Source organism: Leuciscus leuciscus, assembly GCF_965113295.1.
Source record: "Leuciscus leuciscus genome assembly, chromosome: 10".
Lineage (NCBI taxonomy): Eukaryota > Metazoa > Chordata > Actinopteri > Cypriniformes > Leuciscidae > Leuciscus > Leuciscus leuciscus.
The window spans coordinates 12,600,145-12,626,583 of NC_138734.1; the positions used below are offsets into that span (position 1 = coordinate 12,600,145).

At 37.0% G+C, this 26,439-nt stretch overlaps 2 protein-coding genes and 1 long non-coding RNA gene across 3 annotated transcripts in view; 1 reads left to right on the plus strand and 2 right to left on the minus strand.

The window, feature by feature from the left end:
- LOC309508387 (tripartite motif-containing protein 16-like) overlaps nucleotides 1–7,708 on the plus strand; it is a 29,343-nt gene extending 21,635 nt beyond the window's left edge. The window contains exon 7 of the mRNA XM_082182994.1: nucleotides 6,840–7,708. The gene's annotated coding sequence lies outside the window, so the exon portion shown is untranslated. The remainder of the gene's footprint in view (nucleotides 1–6,839) is intronic.
- A 938-nt stretch (nucleotides 7,709–8,646) lies between these two features.
- On the minus strand, nucleotides 8,647–13,276 carry LOC309507258. The gene is made up of 2 exons (XR_014209104.1): nucleotides 11,241–13,276; nucleotides 8,647–11,133 (listed from the first exon to the last, which is right to left on the minus strand). It is a non-coding gene; the product is annotated as an uncharacterized lncRNA (long non-coding RNA).
- Nucleotides 13,277–14,945: 1,669 nt separating this feature from the next.
- LOC309508464 (trypsin-2-like) lies at nucleotides 14,946–16,985 on the minus strand. The gene is made up of 5 exons (XM_082183108.1): nucleotides 16,903–16,985; nucleotides 16,629–16,779; nucleotides 15,511–15,758; nucleotides 15,246–15,382; nucleotides 14,946–15,151 (listed from the first exon to the last, which is right to left on the minus strand). The coding sequence occupies exons 1-5, from the start codon at nucleotides 16,940–16,942 to the stop codon at nucleotides 15,002–15,004; spliced, it is 726 nt and encodes a 241-aa protein (XP_082039234.1). The 5' UTR covers nucleotides 16,943–16,985; the 3' UTR covers nucleotides 14,946–15,001.
- Between the last annotated feature and the right edge of the window lie 9,454 nt (nucleotides 16,986–26,439).

A 26,439-nucleotide genomic window follows, 5' to 3' on the forward strand; every position in this document is an offset into this window, starting at 1 on the left:
GCATTTGATTCACTGTAAAAAAAAATTACATCCCCAAGTCAAAAATTTCAAATGACCGATAACATCTAAATTTTTCAATTAGTCTGACGTATTATTTCTCATTGAGCCAATGTTAACAGACTATTGCAATAATAATTTCACTTGGGCCAATTGAAAAATTTAGATGTTATCGGTCACTTGAAATTTTTTATTTGGGAGGGTTAGAAATTTTTTACAGTGTTCTTATTACATTGCCAACATCGAGGGGGAAAACTAAATATTAACACAAAAAAGTACAAAATATTAAAGGGATTGTTAACAAGAAAATGAAAATATTCACACTTGTTCCAAACCAGGATGACCTTCCTCTGAGAAACACAAAAGATGTTAAGCAGAATATTAGGCATTGGCAGCCTCAATACCCATTTACAACCATAGCATGAAAAATCTGAATGCAAGTGATGACAAAGGATGCTTCAATGAACATTCTGCAAAACATTTGTGTGTTCCACAGAAGAAAGTCTGAAAAAGACATTTAGCATTTGGGTATCAGATATCCTTTGAACAAGGTGCCACCACCCCCTCTATCTACACCCTGAGCACAAGTTACAATAAGGTCAATAACTCATTCCTTAGATGCAAGTATAAGTCTATTGCTTGGTACGAGTCCTTTGGAAGCTCAAGGTGAGCTTCTATCATAACAGTATGACAAATCTCATAGACATCACTGTCACATGATATAGACGATCGAAATGTGCATTCTGTCTTGCACAGCTGTAGGTCGCCTGTGTCCACCGGCGACATGCAGTTCTCCGTTCCATAGAGCTCTGGGAATAAGTACATCACATTGGGTCTACCGCTTGGCACTCGATTGTTCTTTGAAGGTCTTATTACATGTGCATCCCACACACGTGCGGTTTCATCCAATTCATCCTGCAATACAAATATACATTTTAGATAAAGGTTTGAAACAAAGTTATTCAAACTGCAATTGGTTGTGTCATTGTAAGCTGTAGTGGCTTTTTTCAATGTTGAATGCCATATATATATATATATATATATGAATAGCATAAAATTGTTGTTAATATATCATCATTAGGCCTACCTGATATAAAATACCTAAAAGTAGTCAAAACGCATCTGATTAAAGAAGTGTCAATACAATCTTCACATGTATAAAGGATTGTCACCTTAAAACAGTACTTTGTGAAGGAAGCAATGCTAGAAATATAGCATCTTAATTTAATCATTTTATTCGTTCATTAATTATGTTAACTCAACTCAATGTAAAGAGATGGATACTAGCCTATTCAATAAATAATACGTTGGCTAAATAAGTTTTATTTACTAAAAATGATCAATCTAAAGTTGCCATAGACTAAAGATTTTTCTAGTCGACTAGTAGTCATTTAAGCAATTAGTACACAAATCTATTAAATAGGTAGGCCTACTGGGTGGGTGCATGGAGGAATAACCTATTCCGCGCTCAAGCGCATATACATTTTGCCGTAAAGCATCGGAAAAAGCAGGATAATGATAACAAATGTGTCAGAAAAAATAACTAGGCATTTTTATTTTTTATTAATAAACTACTGTTTTATAAATTGTTTATGAATAAACTAGTGCTTTCTAAATCAGTGTTGGCTGCAAACATATCTTCATACATAGCCTACATATCCGATGTAAAGTGGATGCGCCTTTAGAGAGAAATGCACCTTTAATACGGGATTAGCCTACTCAGACGGTATTTGCTTTCGATTCGAATTTGTTCGTTTAAAAGTCTACATTTCAAGCTTTATATAGGTAGCATATATTTATGATTTCTGTGAGGCTATGGGCCTACGCTGCGTTTCATTTTTGAGACGCGCTTCAGTTCACGGAGATCATGAAAGCGCGCCTGATTGTTTTCTTTTATTTTACAAAAGCACATTTTCTTGTTATTGTGAGTTGACACAAAAAAGTAGGTGCGAATGATGTATTATTATTTTCTGTATGACCAGAAATTATGGAGTAGGCTATTTTAGAGTGTTTCCACTGTTCTGTTGATAGGAAAATGCAAGTTTTCGCGCCGACGCCTTCATCCATGCAGCAAGCGCGCTCCACACTCCGTCAAAATCTTGTGTTTACTTGTGATAATCTTAGCCCTGGATTATTATTGTCTAACCTGTATTATGACTGACATTTAACAAATTATTTGTTCCTTTTTTGGATAAAAGCGTCTAAATATGTAGCCTAAATGTAGGCCTAATAATAATAATTACTATTAGCGTTTATATGCCAACTATAAATGCAGTTAACTTAAGACAGTAATAGGCTATGTTTATCATAAAATAATTAGTTAATGTTTTATTTTTATATAACCTAACCTTTTACAGTTTTGAAAATGTGTTTGTGTTAGTGTGAAGTCTTTTACTTATTCTATTTTATAGCTTTCCCCGCAAAAAAAAAAAAAACTTTAAAAGATGCATGTTAATTTCAGGAAATTATCAATTTTTAAAAATATTTTAAAAGGAAAAGTAGACATAGACCTCCTCCACTCACCTGAATAATTCCCAAGAAACAGAGTCGCATGAGATTTTTATCCAAAAATCCTCCGTCGATCAATCCTCTGTCCTTAAAGGGACATTGTGTAGGAATTTCTCCCATCTAGTGGTGAAATTGTATTTTGCATTCAAACGAATAATGCTCTCCAGCGCCTCACTTTTTCAAATGCGCGTTGCATCTACGGTAGCCGTTATGTACCTAAAAGCTATGACAGGATGTCTTATAATAGCACTTCGAGTTTTTCTTCGGGTGAACATGTTTGTTATTTAAAACAAACTGAAACTTGAAACAACGAAAAAAAGAATGTTACAGTATGAACTACTGACTGTCAAAAACATTAACTATGGTAATTAGTAGTAATGCCTTCTTTACTCGTTATATTTTTTGAAGTATGTGCATTGTTAGATATCATCATCATCAGAGCCTTCTCTAACGTTACTTTACTCAATAGCTGCTATTCATCAAAGAGCCTGTTTAACTTTTAACTATAAATGTTCGACTGTCTATATAATAAAGTACACAACCAAGCAATGAAAAAAAAGCTTGTAATTAAGACTGTAACATTGACTTACCTGTCGAGAAGAAAGCAGGCAACTTCAGGGTCTCTTTTGAAAGCTTTCTCCTGCATTAGCTATCCTGACAGTAACCCTTGTTTTTGTAATCTCCGGTCACGTTTCCTTTTACGATCTATTTTGGACTTTTTCGACGACGAGGACTCCTTATCCTGTGACTCATATGTATGTATGAATGAACGGTGTATAAATAACCGTGCAGTGCATCCTTTTAAACTTGCCGCGGCAGTGACAAGCGCCTCTCACTTCTCTGCTCCTCCGCTTCTGCTGGCTTCAGTCACGTGACGCTGGCTCTAAACGAAACGCGTTGTGGAAACGCGTTGGCCTAGTACTTTTTGTCCCTCTCTGCTATTATAGTTTTTCAAGATGGCGGAACTACATGGAAGCCTCCGTGGACTTACCCGTCCCATGTATATAAAGATAATAAATTCTTCGTTTACGAGGATTAGTCTGAACATTGGCATAGGTATTTGTACACCATTGAGGGCATATTTATGAATAAAAATATAGATTTTAGATAATAAAATACCTAAAAAGCTACACATTGTCCCTTTAAGGTCACCAAACAAAGAGATGAAAAATTCCATGCTTTCTTTCCTGAGAAATCCCCACCAACTCTCTATTCGCTGGTTGGCTGTGCTTGCACCTTTGTAAGTAGCAGTCAATATTAGATTCCTGTAAAATGTTGCGTCTGAGGAAACGTTGGAAGTCTCTCACGTGCCCATTCTCTGTGCCACAGTCGCCTCTAATGATTCTAGGGCAGCCACCTGAACTCTCCACTGTTTCCATGTAATATCCTCCGATGACCTTCGGGTCACTGCTTGTTGTGTACGCATTCAGCCAAATGATCTTTCTTGAAAAGCCGTCAATACAGCCGTTTATGCAAATACCATATGGCTTCAGTTTGTCATAAGAATCAAAGTGCCAGATATAATTTGGTCCTTTTGCAAAATAGTTACGCCGATGGAGACGTCGGGCTTTCCTGCATTCTACACCACCAGGATCTAACGAGCTCAAAATGAAGCGAACATGTTCTTTTCTGATATGCAATCCATTTTCTTTACACTTTGTATGCATCCACCTGTATCCATGGAGCTGACCTATAGTTTGGAGTTGATGCTGAATAAATACAATCGCGTCTTCAATATTTGAGTAGCCTTTCCGTCGAAACAGACTTCTAGACCTCAAAATGCGTTTTAAATGTCGCTCAGTGATTATATATCTGTGTCGAAATGCAAGGACAGAAACTATGTCTTTTATTGAAGTCCAAGTTTAAAATAATTTTCGATTAATTCATGCGCATCCACATCCATTCTCTTGTTTTCCTCATAGTAATGACAGTGATGCAACGCAAACCGGAAATTGTAATGCGTGAGCACGAGATACGTTTCTCGTGCGCACGCGATACGTTTCTCGTGCGCACGCGATACGTTTCTCGTGCGCACGCGATAGTTTCTCGTGCGCACGCGATACGTTTCGCGTGAGCACGCGAAAGTTTCGCGTGAGCACGCAATAGTCTTTATTTTTATTTTTTTGCAAAGGTCCCCTCAGGGGCTCCGTAGGCCTTCGACATGGTGGAGCATTCTTTTATTTTCCAAACTCTTAAACACTTTGGTTTTGGCTCTAAATGTATTAGTATTGTTGGAATGCTTTACAAAGACATAAACAGTTCTGTAGCTCTTACTCAGGGTACATGTCCAAGATTCGAGGTTAGAAGAGGCATCAGGCAAGGTTGTGGATGTTCTCCTTTATTATTTATTATGGTAGCAGAAATGTTGTCTATTTTACTCAAAATGGGAACCATATCTGGCATTGATTTTGAAGGTAATAATTTTATTGTCAGTCAATTTGCTGATGACACTACTCTTTTTTTAAGAAATGAACAGCAAATACCCCTAGCACTTCGGTTAATTAAGTTTTTTTTCAGAAGCTTCAGGTTTAAAGCTAAATATGTCAAAATGTGAGTTATTGGCCATTCATGATCATCCTAATGTAACATTATACAATATCCCAGTGAAAAATGAAGTCAAATATTTAGGTATCTGGTTATCTAAGAGGATGGAGAATTTAGAACATTTAAATTTTGATAAAACTTTGGATAATTGTAAATTAATAATGAATACTTGGCTGCAGAGAGACATAACAATTTTTGGAAGAATTTTATTGACAAAAGTAGAGAATCTTTCTAGATTCATCTATCCATGTTTCTCTTTAGCAGTTTCTGCAAAAAGGATAAAGGCAGTTAACAAATTAAACTTTGATTTTATATGGAAAATGAAAAGTCATTATATACGTAAAAGTGATATGATTAAAGATTATGAAGAAGGAGGTCTTAAAACGATTGACTTTGATATTATGAATGGGGTCATTAAACTTAGATGGTTGCAGTCTTTCATTAATGATAGGTCCTCTTTCTGGTTTGAGATTCCTACTATCGTATTCAACAAATGTGGTGGCATAAGTTTTCTGCTGCAATGTGACTTTGAACTTTCCAAACTCCCTGTAAAACTTTCTGCTTTCCATCAACAAGTATTATTATACTGGAAATTGATTTTCAAGCATAACTTTAGCCCTCATAATATGTCAATCTGGAACAACAGATGTATAACTGTGAACAGAAAATCTTTGTTTATTGATGAGTGGTGGCAGAAAGGCATATGGTCACTAACACATGTAGTGGACAATGTGGGAAACATACTGAGCCATGTTGCTTTTTGTGGTAAATACAATATAAGCTGCTCCTCTAAAATGTATGAAAAAATTATCAAGAATATTCCATTACAGATGCTTAAATTAATAAGTGAACATCTGAAATATTCAAGGATAATACCTAAACTACAAGAACTTATTATAGAAAATGTAAGCTTTGTTGACAGAAAATGTTCAAACAAATTCTTAAGAGACTGTTTAGTACATCAATGTTTCCCAGGACCGGTATTAAGAAATTATATTTTACGTCATTATGAGAAGAAAGAAGTGTGTAAAATTAGGACCAATTTTCTTTCATTTCTTGTTAATCCTAAATGTAAAGAGGTGCATTTTAAAATTCTGAATCATATATATCCAACAAAAGAATTTTTAAGAATGAGATTTAATGTTGGGGATTCAAATTTATGTCAAATATGTAAGGTTGAGATAGAATCAGTTGAACACTTGTTTTTTCAGTGCATTTTGGTAAACAAATTTTGGAATGATGCATTGAGATGGATGCAACAAAGAATTCCTGTAAGGTTGATACTGTCGTGGGAATTTATTAAATTTGGGCTATTAATAAAGGATAAAAAGGTATCTTATGTAATTAATAATATGTTGCTTTTGTTGAAATTTTATATACACAAATGTACATTTTTCAAAATCCCTCCAAAATTAGTGGTTTTTAAGGAGGAATTTAAAGTATATTTGGAGACCGTGAGAAGGATGAAAAGTCCTAAAGCAGTGTATTTGTACTCCTTATTGGAAGACTTTGATTTTATAAATTGAATATTGTCCTACTCCCCTACTTTATTTATTTATTTGTTCATTTATTTTTATTATTATAAAAAAAAATAATATATTTTCACCTTGGCTTCAATTTATATTTGCCTGCTGATGAGAATATGTATATTGTGATGTAATATCTGTATGTACGCTCAGGTTTGTTTGTAAAATCTGAAATTACGAATGCCTTTTTTGTTAATGTTCTATAAATATGTCAATAAAAAAAAATAAAAAATAAAAAAAATTAAAAAAATTGGAAACAACAAGTTAAATATACTTCAAAATAAAAGTCCTAAGGAGACGCAGACAGTTGAAATGCAATAATAGTGTAATGTCACAATATATTTCAAACTGAAAATCAACTTGGTGGATATATGGGAAAAATATGAGTTTTTGTTTATGTTTGTGTGTTTTCATAATAATAATAATAATAATAATAATAATAATAATTGTAGTTGTAAAAAAATAAAATAATTGTGAATCAAGGGGGTGTGGTTACTGGTTAGCCAAGTATAAATATCAGGGGTAGGAACGAAAATAGTATGGCGCGTTTGTTTCTGGCCGGCGGAAATAGCTCAACACTCGTGGTGTTCGTATGCGAGAGGTTCGCATGTGGATTTGTTTGGATCTTTGAGACAGGTATGAGTTGATTAAAAGTATTAAATTGTTTTAATATGGGGTGATTGTTTTAATTATGAATAATAAAGATGTTTTAATGCTTTTATTTTCAGCTCTACGGAGCCCATTTGTTGCTCTTGTTGTATTTGATTTTTTTTCTTTTATATATAATTGTCTAGTAGTCCGTCCGGGCACTTGAGCTGGTAATCGGGCCCAAACGAAATGGGAAAGGCCCTTGGGGTGGATTTATTTTCTTTTCCTTTTGCTACATGCCTAGTGTTTAAACAGAGGAGCTATTTTTTTTTTTGCATGTAATTTACTTTGGATTAACTGAGTGATTCACAAGGTTTTGTTTAATGAATTTAACTTATGGGTTTATTTTGACTGTTTGATTTCTTTGATTTCTTTTTTGCTTTGTGGTGTAAAGGCTCCTTCTGTTTGGGTAGTTACGAGCATCCTCTTATGTGTATGTGATATACCTTTGTGTAAGCCAAAAATAAATCTTGGTTATTTTTCTATTTAATGAACCTGAGTCATGCTTTGTCTATTTAAGGGTGGGTCATGTAACATTAATAATAATAATATAATTTAGGTTTGAAATAATTGTTATAATTCTGAATTGAATTATTCGGACTAAAATATTGACAATTTAGAGATTTCGTCCCCTTGGAATTATAAGGTTCTATCTGCGTTCTGAGCAGTTTTGAGATATTGAGCTTTAAAGTTTTTGCATTCCATTCGACTGTGTAGAAAGAACCTTTTTATTTTCTAAATGAAAAGTTCCAAAATGTACACAACTTAAAAAACATCACATAATGTAAAGAAGTGGTCACAGAATAAGAATATGTGAATAATTAAATTTTGACAAAAATGTCACATAGAACCTTATAATTCCAAGGGTCGATTTATTGTTCTTGTTTCATCCGCTTTTATTTTTAATAAATTTTTCACAAGTGTTTTGGACTTTTGTTTGGATAACTGCTGTAAGAGTAATAATATTAATATAAAAAAATATATATATATTCAATTACTAGGCTATTAGTTTTGAAATTGAAAGATGATTGTTCTTAAACACTTTTTGTGGAATATGCTGTATTATTTCAAATGAATGTCTATGGATAACATTACTGAGTAAATACTTTGTAATTGTGGATAAAAATACTTTTGTGATATTTCTATTTTACTCCAGTTTTTTTTTTTTTTTTTTTGAGTGTTTTAGAAAGTTGATGTTCCCTCTCAGTCCAAAATTGCTCTATCATGAGCACATACAGTAGCACAGAATGCAATTTCATGTCAGCAAGACTTGACTTAAAAACAGAGTTTTATCAGTCAGAATAAAAGACAGATGATCAAAGAGAAAGAACATGCTCAAAATACAAACTTTAATCAATTACAAACTTTAATTAATGACAGAAAGAAATGACATCTAATGTGGAGATGCAAAGACATCTCAGTGCAGATGATTAAAGATTTATTGTGAAATGTGTTGAATAAAAACACAATGAAGTGATCTTTTCACATTTGGAAAAAAAAAGTGAATGCATGGAAATCCATGTCTCTGTCCACTTCCATGAGTGCATGCATCAATCACTTCTTGGGACTACTTGGGAATGTAATGCTTCTTTTTGGGTTATGAAAGTTCCACTGATTAATTAATTGGAGTCCTTGATGAATGATATAGAGTTGATTTTTGTTTATTAACTATGAAATATTACAATATCCTAAACTTAAAAGATGAAAATTAATGTGAAATGTATTGACATTATCAGTAATGTTTAATGTAACTAAATGCGAGATTTGCATCTGACGCAGAGTGGGTATAAATACGGATGCGGGTGCATCGCCTATTTGCTTTTCGCTTTGGAGCCGAGCGGTTAGGTAGATAGTAGAATAGGTAGTATTCAATTTTTTTCTGCTCTGCAATCTTCGATGAGTGTTCTACATGCCTTCTGTGCTTTGTGGAAGAATAGAAGCTTCTTCAGTCAGTGTTCGCATGATGGCACTTCAGACGGTGGTCACAATCTCTTAAAGAGCTTGCAAAAAACAGTTGTTTTCATAGCTCTTTAAAGAGTGAGAGCACACAGTGGGCTGCACTATATCCCTGCTTGTGGTGCTGCACCTTCATAGAGTGTGAGTGCACACAGCGGGCTGCACTGATTCCTGCTGATTGTGCCGCGGCCATTTCCCCTGTGCGCTTCAGCACCAGAGAGAGAGCTAATTTCCCTAAAAGAGTTTGCAAGGGTGTGACACTGCATCTTTATGAAGATGTCATTCCACCCGTGTCTCTGGATGCAGTCGTTACCTGGCTCCGGCTGACAGTCACGATCATTGCCTCACGTGTCTGGCTGTTAAGCACGCTGAGGGTGCTTTCGTGGATGAGTCATGTACCCATTGCGGGAGGATGACCATCTCGGTATTGCGGTCGAGACTTGAGTACCTCAGACGAGGTGGAGTCCCTTTGCCTATCCCTTGATCTAGTTCCTCTTCTGGTGGCTACCAGAAAAGGGCTACTTCGGCTGATAGCTTTGGAGACCTGAGGATCACAGTGAGGGCTTCCCCACCGAGTAACCAATCTCTGTGGGCCCCTTACCCCTCTAGTACACCACAAGCTGTGGAGCTTCCGAAGGAGCGCGCTGGTCTCATGGGGCACCTGCCTTTGGGGCTCCGCCGGATGACCAGATGTCAATCGCTGCATCGGAGGGTGAGCTTGAGTCCTCCGGGGATGAAGATTCGGCTGCGTTGCCGCGTTTGGGGATCGAAGCATTGTCTGAGTGCGACCCAGAGCTTACTGATATGCTTTCCCGGGCCGCAGAGAGAGTCGATCTAGAGTGAAGGCCTCCACCATGTCCTGGTCCCCCGAGGCTGGACGTTTAGTTTCACAGGGCGGCCCGTCCTGGTGTCTTTCTTTCCGGAAGTGCATGACGACGTCATTAGATCATGGACGCCATCTTTTTCTGTCCGAAACCGGTGTAGTACCTCCTCCACCCTCCCTACCCTCGATGGTGGGGCGGTCGGTTGCGATGCAGTGGTGTCCAAAGACCGCTACCTCTTTGAGGGATAATACGTGTCTCCCCTCCCGGACCTGTAAGTTCTCGTCCCATCTGGCGGGCAAGTCTTACAGAACCTGTGGAGAATGGTGCTCCTGCAGGTCTACCAGGGCAAAGCGCTAAAGGAATTGCATGAGGGTAGTTCTGACCCAGGGGTTATGCAGAACCCCTGAACTGTGCACAGTGACGGACCTCGCCTTAAGAACGACGAAAGTCACTGCGCACTCCCTGGGTCGGGTGATGTCCACCTTAGGGGTCCAGGAACGGCATCTCTGGCTGAACCTGGAGGATAAGCATGACCCCGACAAGGTCCGGTTCCTCAACGCCCCGATCTGTAAGGTCTGCCTTTTCTGTGACACGGTCGAGAACTTTACCCAGCAGTTCTCGGCTGCACGGAAGCAGACAGAGGCAATCAAGCACATCCTGCCCTGGCAGCCAGCTGCTGCTTCCATCCAGTCGCCAGCTGCAGCTCCCCCGTCTACTCGTGCAACCGCCCCCACTCGGCCTCAACAGCAGCCTCCACCCAGGCCACAGCGTGGGACCGGCCACAGGCAGCCCACCCATCCCGCCCAGGCCCCTGCCAAATTAGGCGGTAAGCACAAGAGCAAGCGGCCCTGAGACGGGCAACCGAGAGGTAGAGGGAGCAGCTCCTCGGGAGAACTAGCAAATTCAGGCAAGGGAAGCACAGCAAGTGAGGGCAAGGCAAATTAAAACAGTGACGATGAAGACTTTTAGAAACGACAAGGAGTCAGCTGACCAAGCAGGGCATGCAACCAATCTGGTCTTCTTCCTGGATAATATACATACACACAACTCCCACAATACAAGAAAACACAGAAACAGATAACATAATACGTACAGATAACGTAACATATACACTAGTTACGCAATCGTCGCTATTTTACCTTTCCATACCCCGCTTGAAGGTTGTATGTTATTTGCATTTGTCAACTGCAAGCCACTCATTTATGCTGTCCAAAATCTCAAAGCCATTGATCACCACAACTGAAAGTTCATCACTGACATCCAGCATGTGAAGAGACAGACTCGTGCAGTAGCTGATTGCCTTTCCAGGGCTGTTGTGCGCAATGCATCTGCATATTGCCAGTACAGCTATTGGCAAAGTTTCTGACCTGGACGTCCAGCAAGTTTGAAAACGCTTGCACTCATTTACAATGTTACCACAAGACACCATTGCATCCAAGATTTTGGAAATGGCACAATTTTTTGATGTGCAGGGTACTCAATTGCTTACAATGAGAAAACTTTGACGCTATACAGAGATGTGATGGGCATGAGAATTTTGAAATGAGATATATTGGGGTATAGTTTTGCTATTGTGACGTGTGATTTTCAATTTAATTAGCCAGCATCATTTTATTTTACATTTATTAAAAAAAATATATATAACATATAATATTTCAAGTGTTCCGATTGATTTATGTAGAAAATAAGAACAGACCCAAACACGATCACCATCTCCATCCACCGTCTCCATTTTCGTGTGTCTCATGACAAAATATACAGTGTATATATATATATATATATATATAATATTGTGTACAGTATATACCATTTCAGTTAAAGTGAGGAAATATGCAATTGTAAAGCAAACTTACACATGAATTTTCAGTTTTGGGTGAACTAACCCTTTAAGGCTTATGTAGAATTAGATGGACCTTTTGTCAGGAGAAAATGTCATACTGCCCTTTTATATTTCAACTAAACAAAACACTGATATTTATAACATCATCTGTTCGTTTCCAGTTCCGTTCCATCTGTTTGAAGATTAATTCTAAGAGAACATTCTATACACATAAAACTCCTTTTTTAAATATTTGCAACTTATTCTGTACAAATGTTGATTGGGTAGTGTCTCTGACTGCTTGCATATTATAGTAGTCATAGATAGTAGCATGTCTTTGAGGGCAGCAGGGTTCCTAAGAGGCCTGCAGTGTACACAGTTGTTGCAGAGAGCGCTAAATGCGGGCGGTGGAGGTGATGGGGAAAGATCTTCCCTAGATAACTTTTAGGTCTCCTCAATGAGGGTGATATCTAGTTCAACACAATCAAACATGCTAGTTTGTTCCGTCACGCTCTTCAGGATCCACCTCCTCCTCGTTGATTTCACTTAATGGCCCAATACTCGTCCAACTTTTGCCTTTCATCCTGTCGCAATAAACTGGCCTGTCAATCATCTTGTCACAGTTAAAATCCTCCACATTTCATTTCATTTAATTTCCTACCGTATTGGAGAGAAAAGAAGTAGCACGTTGATCTACCAGTCATAGGTCTTTCATGCGGAGAACTATTCTAATATTTTTGCATAATGATGCATTTAAGTTAAGAGCCAAACAGATCTTTATAAAAGTGCACATTATTGTTGCAGATGATATAACAAAGATAACATTAAATAAATATTTTTTATAAGGTTAAATGTTGATTATTAGTCATTCAAGCTCCTTTATCTAAACCTCTCTACTTAACCATTAATCGTGCACATCCGCCATGTTTTTTTTTTTTTTAATGAATCGAATCCTCCTCTAAAGCGCAATGGGTTGTGGGCAATATTAGCATGATTAGAGTGTGCACGGATCCACACTTCGATAATCTAACAGAAATAGTAGATCATTCGGGGACTTTTGGCATACTATATTATGCTTTGGGACACACTTATAAGCTCACATATTATTTAGGATGCATAGAATGCACATTGGGATGCAGGGTGTGACTTTCTGACCCAAAGAACCATGAAAGTGGCCCTAAACCTAATTGCTCAGCTGTCATCTAAACAAATTTCAGTCCAAAAATCAGTTTGTAAATTTGTTTTATTAGAAAGTGTTGATTTATATGGGGCGCCGTTTGTAAAGCGGCTCACGCTGAAAATAACAGCAACATTTTGTCACATTTAGCTTCAAACGATGTTTAAAAAACTGGTATGAATTTTTGACGGTCACTTTTTAGCACATTTACAACAATATTTGTCAACTTAGAGATATTTTAAATAGTTACATCTAAATATTAAATGTTACACTTAAATGTTAAATCTAAATGCTAAATCTAAATCTAAATCTAAATGTTAAATCTAAATATTAAATCTAAATGTTGAATCTAAATGTTTCGGGTGAAACTAAATATTTCACTAATATGCAAATTTAGATTTGATAATGATAAACATTTAGATTAAACATTTAGATTTAGATTTAACATTTAGATTTTAGATTTAGATTTAACATTTAGATTTAGATTTAACATTTAGATTTAGATTTAACATTTAGATTTAACATTTAGATCTAACATTTAGATTTAGATTTAACATTTAGATTTAGATTTAACATTTAGATTTAGATTTAGATTTAGATTTAACATTTAGATTTAGATTTAACATTTAGATTTAGATTTAGATTTAACATTTAGATTTAGATTTAACATTTAGATTTAGATTTAACATTTAGATTTAGATTTAACATTTAGATTTAGATTTAACATTTAGATTTAGATTTAACATTTAGATTTAGATTTAACATTTAGATTTAGATTTAACATTTAGATTTCGATCTAACATTTAGATCTAACATTTAGATCTAACATTTAGATCTAACATTTAGATCTAACATTTAGATCTAACATTTAGATCTAACATTTAGATCTAACATTTAGATCTAGATTTAACATTTAGATTTAACATTTAGATTTAACATTTAGATTTAGATTTAACATTTAGATTTAGATTTAACATTTAGATTTAACATTTAGATTTAGATTTAACATTTAGATTTAGCATTTAGGTGTAACATTTAATATTTAGATTTAAGTATTTAAAATATCTCTAAGTTGACAAATATTGTTGTAAATGTGCTAAAAAGTGACCGTCAAAAATTCATACCAGTTTTTTAAACATTGTTTGAAGCTAAATGTGACAAAATGTTGCTGTAATATTCAGCGTGAGCCGCTTTACAAACGGCACCCCATAGTATTATAAAGAGTAGAGCAACTGAGACTGTGAATGACACTAATTTTGTCTTGCCCCAGACATTGACAAAGATTTTATTGTTCACTGAGACCTAATTTCATATGGCTATTGCAAAAGCTACCTTAGACATAGAAAAATATAGAAATACTAAAATAATCAATACATATTTCCAATACTACAAAGTGCTTTCACACAATAGTTATCCCTGAGTCATGCGAAATCATGGGTAAACTTGCTTTACGTTTCACATTGTTCATAATTATTGCCGACTGTTCTCAAGTTTGTACTGAACAGACTTTTCAGACTATAAAAGTAAGAATGAAACGGTCACTTCTACAATTGTCGTGTTTTTAGTCACTATTTGACATTTTTCCCCTCGCTGAAACAGTCTATACTGTCAACACAGTGTTTCTGTGACTATAGAAAGCATGTGCATATGAGGCAACAGATGTGATTGACTGTCTGCTAAACCTTTAGTCATAACATTCTAACATTGTAATAGGAATTTTAGTCGACTAGCTACTGTATGTAAGAACTTACATCTTCTGATGGCCTTGTTGTCGATACTCTGAGGCTTTGAATGTTTTCCATTTGACATTGCAGACCCATATGATGGGGTACTTAATTTTGCCATTCTGCTGTAGCAGCACAGTGTAAGGGGTGGGGAGCAACTGATTAAAAAATGCTTAAAAACAATGTCTATATAATAATAAAAATAAAAGATAGAAACAGATACACATTTCAAACTGAATTTAATTACAGAAAATTAGCCAACCAAGCTGAACAAAGAGCTAGTTATTAGCTATGACGGATTTGATCCAGTCAGTGTATCGACACACCTCAGTATAAACCCCAGGAAAGCCTGGTTTAGCACAGCCTTCACCCCAGGATACAACACCTTTCAGTCTCCTCTTGCACACCACAGGGCCACCAGAATCCCCCTGAGAAGAAAATTGGAAAATGAAAAGGACAAAATTGTGGTTTGAATAAAAATTTTAAACTCCTATAAAGAGGAAGACTGAGTCAATAACATACCTGACACGAGTCTTTGCCTCCCTCCATGAATCCAGCGCAGAACATGTTTTCAGTTATTTGTGCACCATATGCTCCCCTACACTGCGCACTTGAGAGTACAGGCAAATTCAAACACTGCAGGACAGAAGCAGTGTGAACTGGAAAAAGAATATGAACAGTGCTAAAAGTTGTCATCTTTTACATATCTAATGAATGAATGCATGTTTTAATGCCTGACCATATTATATAAAAGTTTAAGAAGATTTTAATTATTCAGCCATCTCACCTCCAGTTTTGCCCCATCCAGAAACCAAGCACTGCTCCCCTGCAGAAGAGCAGCTGGTTGCCAGACGGATCGGCTTCACATACTTGTTGAAGATGGCAGGCTTTCTCAGCTTGATCAGCATGATATCATTGTTAAGAGTCTGCTCATTATAGTTTGGATGACGAATCTCCTTCTCTGCATCGATCCGCTGCTCTGTGCCTTCAGTAACAGACACGTTGTGCTTTCCCAGGTGGATGACGAGTTGGCGTCTATTTGAAAAAGAAAGAATTTTACTCAGCCTTGATTGTCACGTTTCTGTTCTGAGTGTTTTTGTCACTGGTCACATGTTTTCCTTTGTTCTGTTTTCCCGCCACTCCTTGGTTTCCATGGTTACCCTCATTAGTTAATTTGTATCACCTGGTTTCTCGTTAGTCTTGTCAGCTGTGTCTTGTTTCCCTGATCTGTTCTCCCTTGTATTTAAACCCTGAGTTTTGCCTTGTTCAGTGTCGGTCAATGTTTTATGTTAGGCTTTCTTTGCCTGAGCGCTTCCTTGTTTTTGTGAGATTGTGAATTAAAACCTTGGATTACTTCATCTGCGAGTTTGCCTCCTACTTCATCTACCCAGAAGCCTGACATTGATATAATGTGTATCAGAATATTGCCTACCTACATATCAGGTCTTTATATAGTCTTAAATAGGTTTTACCTAGTCTAAGAGACATAATGGTTATGGCAAGACAATTACAGACAATAAAAATCCTGCATTAGTATGCTTAATAATAATACAAATTTTGATTATTTATTGAAGTCAGAAAAGAGGCATATTTACATACTGTACACAAATGTAAATTTGTTTCAAAACTAAAATATTCAAAATTAGAGCTGGATGCCAATGGTTGGTAGACTGACCTACTCTCATCTTTATTATAGTACATAATGTGTAACTTTTTTTGACAGCCTTTCTTTTTCTTTAGAAATTATGATTTTTTTAATACACATTCAGAAATGGTAAACAATAACAACCTGTTGCTAATCGATTCCTTAAAAGGGAACTCTTTAGGGAAAAGGTAGTTTGATGGTAAAGTAGCTTTAACATGTTTTTAAAAAATACAGGTTAAAAAGGGAGGTTATATACTCACTTGAACCTGCAGTGAGCTGCAGACACAACCCATCTTCTGTTAATCAAAGATCCTCCACACCAGTTACACCCATCCGTAAGGTACACTTGCCAGGGCTGGGAGTGGGGCGGACATTCATAACCTCCAATGATTTTATCCCCTGTGCTGTAAACTTTATTGAAAAATAAATTGTTCTTTTATTAATATTAATGATAAAGACTATCTATAATATCTATCAGTGTAGGCATAAACATCAATTGTCATGAATAATTACTAATAAGAGAGATCTACATACCCACAGCCACAACCAGCAAAGTGAACACAACAGTCTTCATTGCAGTAAAGGAGAGAAGGACTGCTCACAGCTTTAGAGCACTTCTGCAAAGTTCAAGATCAGCATTCATGTTTTTAAGCAATCTTTTGAACACACCTACAGAATCTATACCAGCCAATAAGATCACAACAAAGGATTCACAAGTACAAATTTGCATGTGAGACAACAGTTCTTTTCATACAGAATGTTTTCATTATTATGAAACAGTTCTTTTCATGGTCATAATAAATGCGTTGGAAGGAAGCGTTGACTTATGACAGTATGAAGCTTATATAAAAACAGATGACCAAAATGCTGTTTTACTTTTTGAGTGACACACAACTTAAGATTGTGATGACATTTTATTATGTACAGTATGTTTATTGTTTTCTTAACTGTTCAATAAAAGTCAATAAAAGACAAATTCTCTAATTAATAGCACATACTGATGGCCTGACTCAACATCACACAAAATAACAATCTGTTTTGACCTCATTTTTTCGTCTCGTCCGTTGGTAAACATCGCACTTTTGAGATTCAGTCTCTCGTTTTAATACAGTTGTGACTCCCGACATTTTGAAGTGTGTACTTGGCAGCATGAACAATAAAACTTTATTCAAATTATGAATGGGTTACAGAAAGCAAACAATGAACCTCTTATTTACTTCGTCATTATACTCTGTTGGTTATAAGTAAGAGATTGGCTGTTGCATTCGCATTCTCAACATGTCTGTGATTGGCTACAATACTTACCGATGCAAAAACAACACTTTATTTTGATCGTCCTTTTTGAACATTCTGTTGACCAAGTAACTTTGCAACTACATGTCAAATTATTCTAACCCTAACCCTACCAGTCTACTGTACTAACACTTAGAGTTAGTAGAGATGTAGGTGTAACGTTACTTATAGTCAACTGAATGTTCAAAAGGGACCATCAAAATAAAGTGTCACCGAAAATAATTAGTGGTGCAACAGATCACAAAACTCACGGTTCAGAACTTAGTATCATATTATGTTTTTTGAGTCACGGATCGGATCATTTTTCGGATCAGCAAGTGTAACTTTGCTTTCCATTTATTACTTAAAACACACTTTAAGTACTTTCATACCACAGGAAAAACTACTAGCATAACTAGCATCAAAGATGTGGGCACAGAGGAAAGATCCTCAATTTACATTTAAGACAGAGTTTCAGCCTCATGTTGAGAGGGAAGACGAATCTGTTATTCTTAAATTACACTTAAAAACAGAGCTTCATTTACATGTAGAGGGGGAAGACAAACGAAATAGGGGATAAATGTTTGAGCTGAGAGGATGAGTTTCATTCTGTATGACTCCGCTGAATCCAAGGTGCTTTGTGTACCTTGCCACTGCTATGCTGTAATAAACTTCATTTTTGAGATCTTCGACGTCCACTTCATTTTTTTCTTACATTGGCGAGCCAGACCCAGTCGACGGATTTCCAACAAAAAAGGGAAAAGGTAAGAAAAAGCTGTTTTCTTTCATTTATGCTGTTTTTGTCAAGGAATTCCTCGGTTTAAAAAAAATTTAGAAAAGAAAAATTAAGGACAGAAGAGATCAAATTTGGTTTCTATTCAGTATTAGCAGGAGGAGTTTTAAGCCTATTCCGTACAATTTTGTTTAAGATTCTAACATAACTGAATAAGCCCGAAGCAGTGTGGTGACAAACTTGTATTGGAATTGTTGTTTCTAAAGTAATTGAAACAAAGTGCTTAAGTGTAAAGTTTCTAAAGTAACTGAAATTTGGTGTTGGTCTGTTATAATTCTGTTAAGATTCTAAAGTAATTGAATAAACCCGAAGTAGTGTGGTGACAGAGTTATTTCAGATTGGTTGTTTCTAAAGTAACTGAAACAAATGTGTATGTTTCTAACGTACTTGAAACCGATTGTGAAGTTGTAATAATTCTGAGGAAATTCTAAAGTAATTGAATAGACCTGACGCAGTGTGGTCACAGAATTATTTCACAACTATTGTGTGTTATAGCATAGGCTAGACTAGTGAGTCTGATGTGCCGTGACTTTGTGAAGTTTAAAACAAAGAACCCGAAGCAGTGTGGTTTTGCCCGATGTACTGTGGCATTGTTTTAAAATTCATAAATATAGTTTGAACCCGAAGTACTGATAAGCAAGCTGTTTTAAGAAAATAACATAAAAACCCGACGTAGTGTGGTTGTGTCCGACGTACTGTGACAGTTTTAATTTTTTTGATATTGTTTAAGCCTGACGTACTGTGGCCAAGTTGTTTTAAGAATATAACATAAAACCAGACATGGTGTGGTTTTGTCCGACGTACTGTGACAGTGTTGCATTTCTTAACTGTTTTGCGTAACGAAATTTAAGGACCAATGGATTGTGACTGTGGTTAAGTTTAGAAGCCTCAGGTAGTGTGGCTATTTTGATCATTTGTGTCCGAAGTACTGGAGCTGTGAATAATTAGACTAACAGATATCTTAAAGGAACTAGATAACGTGTAGTCATTTAAATCAGACTTTGTGAATAACTATTAGATCACGAGATATTTTAAAGCTTGATAAGACTTTTGAAAATGGAAGAAATTATTGTTAAATATATCGCTAAACACGGTTCTCAGGGAATGTTTGACGGAATAGAGAATCTATCTCTAAGTTTGAAAATTATCCCAAAATGCCTAAGAACAAAAATGGGAAAATTGCTAATGCGCTTCAAGCACTTTTTGCTTCATACAAAGTAACTAGGAGGTGGTGGTGGCGCAATGGATAAGACATGCCTTTGGTGTGAGAGACCCGGGTTCGAATCCACTTTGAGACACCAATGTGTCCCTGAGCAAGACACTTAACCCCTAGTTGCACCAGAGGCGTGCGACCTCTGACATATATAGCAATTGTAAGTCGCTTCGGATATAAGCGTCAGCTAAATGAATAAATGTAAATGTAAATGTAAATGTAAACTAGGAGGAGAGTAGATGAGTTAGAGGCTGAAAATGAGCGACTCAGTGTTGGGGTAATTTCTACAAAAAATTACCTGGCTAGTGAAACGATATGGAAAGAAGAAAAGATCAAGATGCAGAATGAGATTTCACTTCTTAGAACTAACAATAGTATGCTTAAATCATCTGTGGAAACATTGTCTAAAAATTTGGAGGAAGCGAAGGCGACTTGTCAGTTTATGATAAAGAATGGCTCAACAGAGAAAAACCCTGGTAAGACATTGTTAGGTGTCACGTTGTGTAACCCAGTTCCAGAGATGCCAGATTTGCAGGAAGACAGTGCTGTGGGTTGGGAAAAAGATTTTCAGTCATTTAGTAGCCAATACTCTGACTGTAGAGTTAGATTTCCGATGGCACCAGTTCATTCTATTACGACTACGCCTGCTAGAGAAGGAAGGGAGGAACCAATGACCACTACCATAGTCCGAGGATTTAATCCAACTGAACTAGATGCTGTGATCAAGAATATTGGGAAATTTGATCCTGCCAAACAAGATCCATTAGATTTTCTAAAAAACTTGGAGGAATATACTGAAGTTTACAATTTTACTGATGGTGATGCGTGCGTTTTGTTAAGAATGTGCCTGCCTGACACTTTGTCTGGAGCCTTAACTAAGAAAGTAAAGGACAGAAATGCTAATAAGTCAGAGAGGAAAAAGGCACTGCTTGAAGTCTTAGGTGTGATGTCAGTTAATTGGGATAAAATATCTGAGATGCACATGAGGAAAGGGGAGCATCCAGCAGCATTTTCAGAACGATTATTGGAGATGTTTAAAACTTTCAGTGGCAATCCGGACATTACTAAGAATGATGTCACTTTCAAGTCTGCCTTGATTAACAAATGTGACAAACTCACCCGGTCTGCTGTGACAATGCATGTGACACCACTATCTGAATATAATGACATTATTGCTAAAATGACACAGTTTTACAACAATAATATTCATGCAAATAGTCAAATGAAAGCTGCCAAATCTAGACATCCAGTTGCTGCCTTTGGCGAGAGAGAATGTTCTACATTGTCTAATGGTTTCCATCATAGACCAAGGAGATTTGCAAGAATAAATTCAGAAGGTGTTATTCTTTGCTATGCATGTGGAAAAGCTGGTCATATTGCTAGACATTGTCAAGACAGTGAGAGACCTCTTCAAAGCTTTGTCTGTCATGCATGTGGAAAGGATGGTCACATTGCAAGGCACTGTTTGGAGAAAAGAAAGGAAGATCAGGAAGTTGTTTGTTTTGCTTGTGAAAAGATGGGACACAAGGCAAGACAGTGTCACTTTTCACACAAAAGAAAGATGGGCTATAGTGGTTTGCTTAAGAAAATAGGCAATTTAGAAACCCAGTTGGCACTGTTGGAAGGAAATAAAGAAGTCATTCACACCTTGTCAAACATATCACTGCACCAGCAACATGACTGTAGCTCAGTCACAAGCAAATGCTGATGCAAATTAGAATTAGTTTTATGATAGTAACACATTGTAGAAAAAGGTTTACTATCAAAAGGGGGGTGATTCTTTATGATTTATGAAACATGTTTTATTAGCATTGATATGTAGTTGTAATGTATAATAAATGTTTTAATGACATTATGTTTAGAAATAATTTTTAACATGTTTTGAGATGAAACTTCTGTGACTTTGATGTTTGAATGTGAAAAGATGGTTGTGGGAGAAAGGGGGGCAACCTCTTCTTTTGATTATAGTTTCAGATATAAGCATCGAGATGTTTGTCTGAAATTTGTAACCTCCTGGAGAAAGGTGATCTGGTCGTTTGAAGGACGAGAAGGAAGTGGAGCCAGGGGGATTTTCTCAAGAAAAAGAAAAGAATAGAGATTTCCAGACCTGCAAGATCCAGAACTCCAGGCCTAAAAGACCTAGAAACCCTGAGACCCACCATGGGATGGATGGAACTGATGAAGAGGCACAGACTCGAACAACACCAGTGACTGCTTCTTCTAGAAGGACTTGCGCTCCAAGTGGAAAAAATGGACAATGAGAAGTGAAACAAGAGGAGATTTCAGAGACAAACCATTTCAGAGACTACGGACAGCAATTTTTCCACATAGAGGGAAAACAAGTGGATAAAGGATGTCCACACTGAGAAAATGGACACAAAATGACACACACACACACACACGCGCACACACGCACACACGCACACACGCACACACACACACACACTATATTGTCTCTGGATTGTTGATTATTTGAGTTATCAAAACTAAACAATATGTTAATGTCATTGATGCAAAGGAAAGATAGCCACATTGTGAAAGCTCAACAAGGCCTTAAAGGAAAAGATGAGGTTCTGACAAAACAGATGCATGATGGAGACTTAGCTATCGCCTATTCTGGTTTACTTTGGGATGTTACCTTTAAAACTGCTGTTTGTGTATGTATCATTCTTATTATCGGTCAGTGCATTATGTTATGCTGTATGTGTTCCATGCTGAAACGTAAGATTGAAGATAATTCCATGATCAATATTGAATGTTCTAAGTGGATATGATGGTTCTTGGTTACCTCGTATATATATAAAAAAAATATATATATAAAAAAAAAAAAAAAAAAAAAAACATTTCATTATCACGAACTATGATAATTTTGCTCAAGTGAAGTAGAGCCATAACTCAGTGTGCAGGAGGCGTAGATCCCGAAGACGGGTAAGATTCTCTGATGGCCATAAGGGAACAACCTAAGCCAGGGCTACGCCGCCACTGGGGCACCTGCCCACCAGGTTTCGGGAGGTGTTATCTACGAAAAGGGAGTGGTTGAGATGCTACTTGGGGCCAAGAGCATCAAAGGAGGGTCTATAAGAAATTATGGTCTGTTCCCAACTTCCACTCCAATATATATACCGTATTTTCCGCACTATAAGGCGCACCGGATTATAAGGCGCACCTTCAATGAATGGCCTATTTTAGAACTGTTTTCATATATAGGGCGCACCGGATTATAAGGCGCATAGAATAGAAGATACTGCAGTCAAACGTTTGACTGGGTTTGCGTTATGCAGTGGTCACCAACCTTTTCAAGCCTAAGATCACATCCAAAGTCCAAATGTAAACCAAGATCTACCACTTGCAAAAAAATATGAAAAAACAAGTGGCTGAGCTGTAAAACCTTGTTTATACTCGACGCGTCCGCATGAGCGCGAAGGTAATAAAAAACTAATATCCGTCTGCTCGTGCTCGGGCAGATTCGGCTCAAAGTCGTGCATCTTCGGATGCGGAGGCGCGCGCGCGGCAAAATGACGTCATTGTGACAGCGCGCGCGCCTCCGCATCCGAAGATGCACGACTTTGAGACGAATCTGCCCGAGCAGACGGATATTATGGTGCCTTCACGTGCTATGGAAAAGATGATATTTTCCACTCGTGAACTGGTATTTACCAGTGTGTTGTGTTCAAGTGCTTTTGTTGTCGTAATGTAGGTAAAAAAAAATTGGACTCACAGATCCAGACCTGTTATTTGGCTAAAACAATTTTAGATTGCTTAAGTCAGTAAATCATGGTGTCGCTGGCGTACACTACAGACAAAATACATTCACGTGAGTAAATTGCCTGACCGCTCATTACTAGGAGGCTCCTATTGACTGCTAGCTAGCATCTGCTCTGGGTAGGTAACACCAAACCATAACGGTATTTTTAAAACTGACACTGAGTGTTAACGCATTATATTACAATTGTTAATGACACAACATTGTATAGGCTACAAAAACTATCCGCTAACAGTTGCAAAAAACGTTTAGTTGTGTGCAATGCTTATTCACGACTCTTGCGTTGCTCTCCGCCATTTTGAAAAGGTCAAAGGTTATCTCATCTCGGCAACTCGTGCATCAAAATATTCTACGAGTTGCCCAGTGGAAAATACCACATGAGGGGGTGTTCATGTGCATTTTCCACGTCGGCTTTTGGTATTTACCATAATTACCATAGCACGTGAAGGCACCATTAGTACATCTCATCACACCGGCACCCAGTTTGCGCGTCTGAATCAGTTGTATGGTCTGGTGTTCAGTCTAAAACAAAACAGTTGCGTCAAGTATAAATGCCTCGTCTGTTTGGGGAGGTGCGCACGCAGTCAGCGGAGGCTCGCGCTCCGGTGCCAGGCGAAAGTATAAACAAAAGGTTTAAGTCAGCGGTTGTTTTACAGACATTAATATAAGGCGCCAGATCCATATATAAGGCGCTCCGGATTATAAGGCGCACTGTCGTTTTTTGAAAAAATTAACGGCTTTTAAAGGGTCATGAAACCCCCCTCTTTCAGCTCAAGTCTAGCTCACAATCTTTTTGAAAAATGCAACTTAATTGGGCGTGGTGGCTGTGAGAAGAAGGTAGGGGAGTGGGTGTGGTATGACACGGCAGGGGAGAGGGGAGAGGGGGAAACTGTCATCGCCAGTGGCCCATGCATGCATATCGACTGTCACTAAAAATCAGTGGTAAAACGTGAGGAAATGCAAGATTTTTTTAATAGCTGGCAAAGTTACAATCTAATGAAATACACGGACACCTTATTTTTGTCCTTTTCAAAAGTAACTGAATGCCCTGCTACATATTTAGCCTACTACAGTAATCATAATTGTATTTAAAACAATTAAATTTACATGTATAATTATGTCATTATAAAATAAAAATTTGTTTATATACACACTATAAATGCATATATTTGAAAGTAATACATTTTCCGCTTAAAAAAAAAAAAAAAAAAGTTCCGTACATAGCCTATATCTACGCGCCCCCTAAACCCACATAATAAAGATGGACAGTGACATAGAAATTTGCACAAACTAAGCATACGTTCCATACAATTGAGGTATTATCGAAATATCTACATTTTAATAACGAGTGATTATTTAACAAAATGCATAACGGTCAGGGTTACGTTTTAGACACACACACACACACACACACACACACACACACACACACACACACACACACACACACACACACACACACACCTCTGAAGCGATAGTAAAGTCCTCGGGACCGCATCACTCGCAAGACGAAACCTGCATTGGTGTACAAGGCCGAAGTCCACCATTCTCCAGTTGAATGGTTGCTACACACACATAGTTTAGATGTGTCCGTGGTTGATGGCCGGAGTCTAGCCCTGGCAGAATCGCGGGGAAAGATGCACTGGAACTTTTGCACCACGAAAACAAACGCGCGTCCCATCATTGCCTCTCTCATCTACTACGCGATATCACAGTTTGACATGTCTGTCATTGGAAAGTTCCACATGGTGTCATGAATAATTAAGAGAAAGTGTCTTCTCATTGGATAAGAAAACTCAGTACATGAATAATTATGAGACACCGATGAGTCATCAAAGTACTATAGTGCTCTGCCACGTCACTGCCTGTGACGTGGACACGATGAAGATTTTAAACCCGGAAGACGAAAATAGCAGAAAAAAACTAAAATTTAACCATTTTCCCCCTACTATTAAATCTAACAGATGCTAACATTGTCTTCAATGGTGTTCAACACACATACCTCTGTTAAAATCTCAGAAAATTTGGTTTAGGGTTTCATGACCCTTTAAGTGCGCCTTATAGTGCGGAAAATACGGTATATCAAAATGTTCCTTCACTTAAAAGAGCTTAATTATCATATAGAGACTATTACATCCAATCTCAGTAATATGTAAATAGTATCACAGAGGGCAACCAACAACCATCTTGATTACAGGGACTTCAAATAGCTTGTCACCTTAAACATTTGACCGTTGTGTTTTAACAGAAGATCAAAGATGTGACCACTACAGATAGATCTTATCACCTAAAACCTTTTGCTGTTCGGATTTCACAGAACATCAAAGATGTGGGCACAGAGGAAAGATCCTCAATTTACATTTAAGACAGAGTTTCAGCCTCATGTTGAGAGGGAAGACGAATCTGTTATTCTTAAATTACACTTAAAAACAGAGCTTCATTTACATGTAGAGGGGGAAGACAAACGAAATAGGGGATAAATGTTTGAGCTGAGAGGATGAGTTTCATTCTGTATGACTCCGCTGAATCCAAGGTGCTTTGTGTACCTTGCCACTGCTATGCTGTAATAAACTTCATTTTTGAGATCTTCGACGTCCACTTCATTTTTTCTTACATCTGTTATGACCCTTAATCTAAATTAATGATGATAATAAAAGGGACCCTTAATAAAAGAAAAGTAGACTGGTACCATTAAGTAAAAAATAAATAAATAAGGACTTACTTTCTTTTGACAATCCTATAGTAATGTATAAGCTAAAAGATGTGCTTGAATTGTATTAAAAGCACTAGAAAAAAACCATAATTCTTACAGAATTAAGTACACCTTAAAGCTACAATTTTAGTGAGTCACAATCTTGTGACTGAAACCGTCTGTGAGGGTCCAGTTTATGCATTCATGGACTCCTTTCACAGACTGTGATGACGTGTTTTAACGGTCATCAGCATCATAAATCCTTTTTTATATATTTTTTTAATTAATTTTTTAAAATGTATATACATTTATAACACTATACTTTGTAGTATATTTGC

What these genes read in the sequence shown, in the direction of transcription:
- LOC309508464 (XM_082183108.1), bottom strand. Translation starts at nt 16,942, where the DNA reads ATGAAGACTGTTGTGTTCACTTTGCTGGTTGTGGCTGTGG. An exon ending in TTTGCTGGTTGTGGCTGTGG is followed by an intron (nt 16,780 to 16,902) that starts GTATGTAGATCT and finishes TTTTCAATAAAG; the next exon opens with TTTACAGCACAGGGGATAAA. An exon ending in GCAGCTCACTGCAGGTTCAA is followed by an intron (nt 15,759 to 16,628) that starts GTGAGTATATAA and finishes TTTTTCAAATAG; the next exon opens with ACGCCAACTCGTCATCCACC.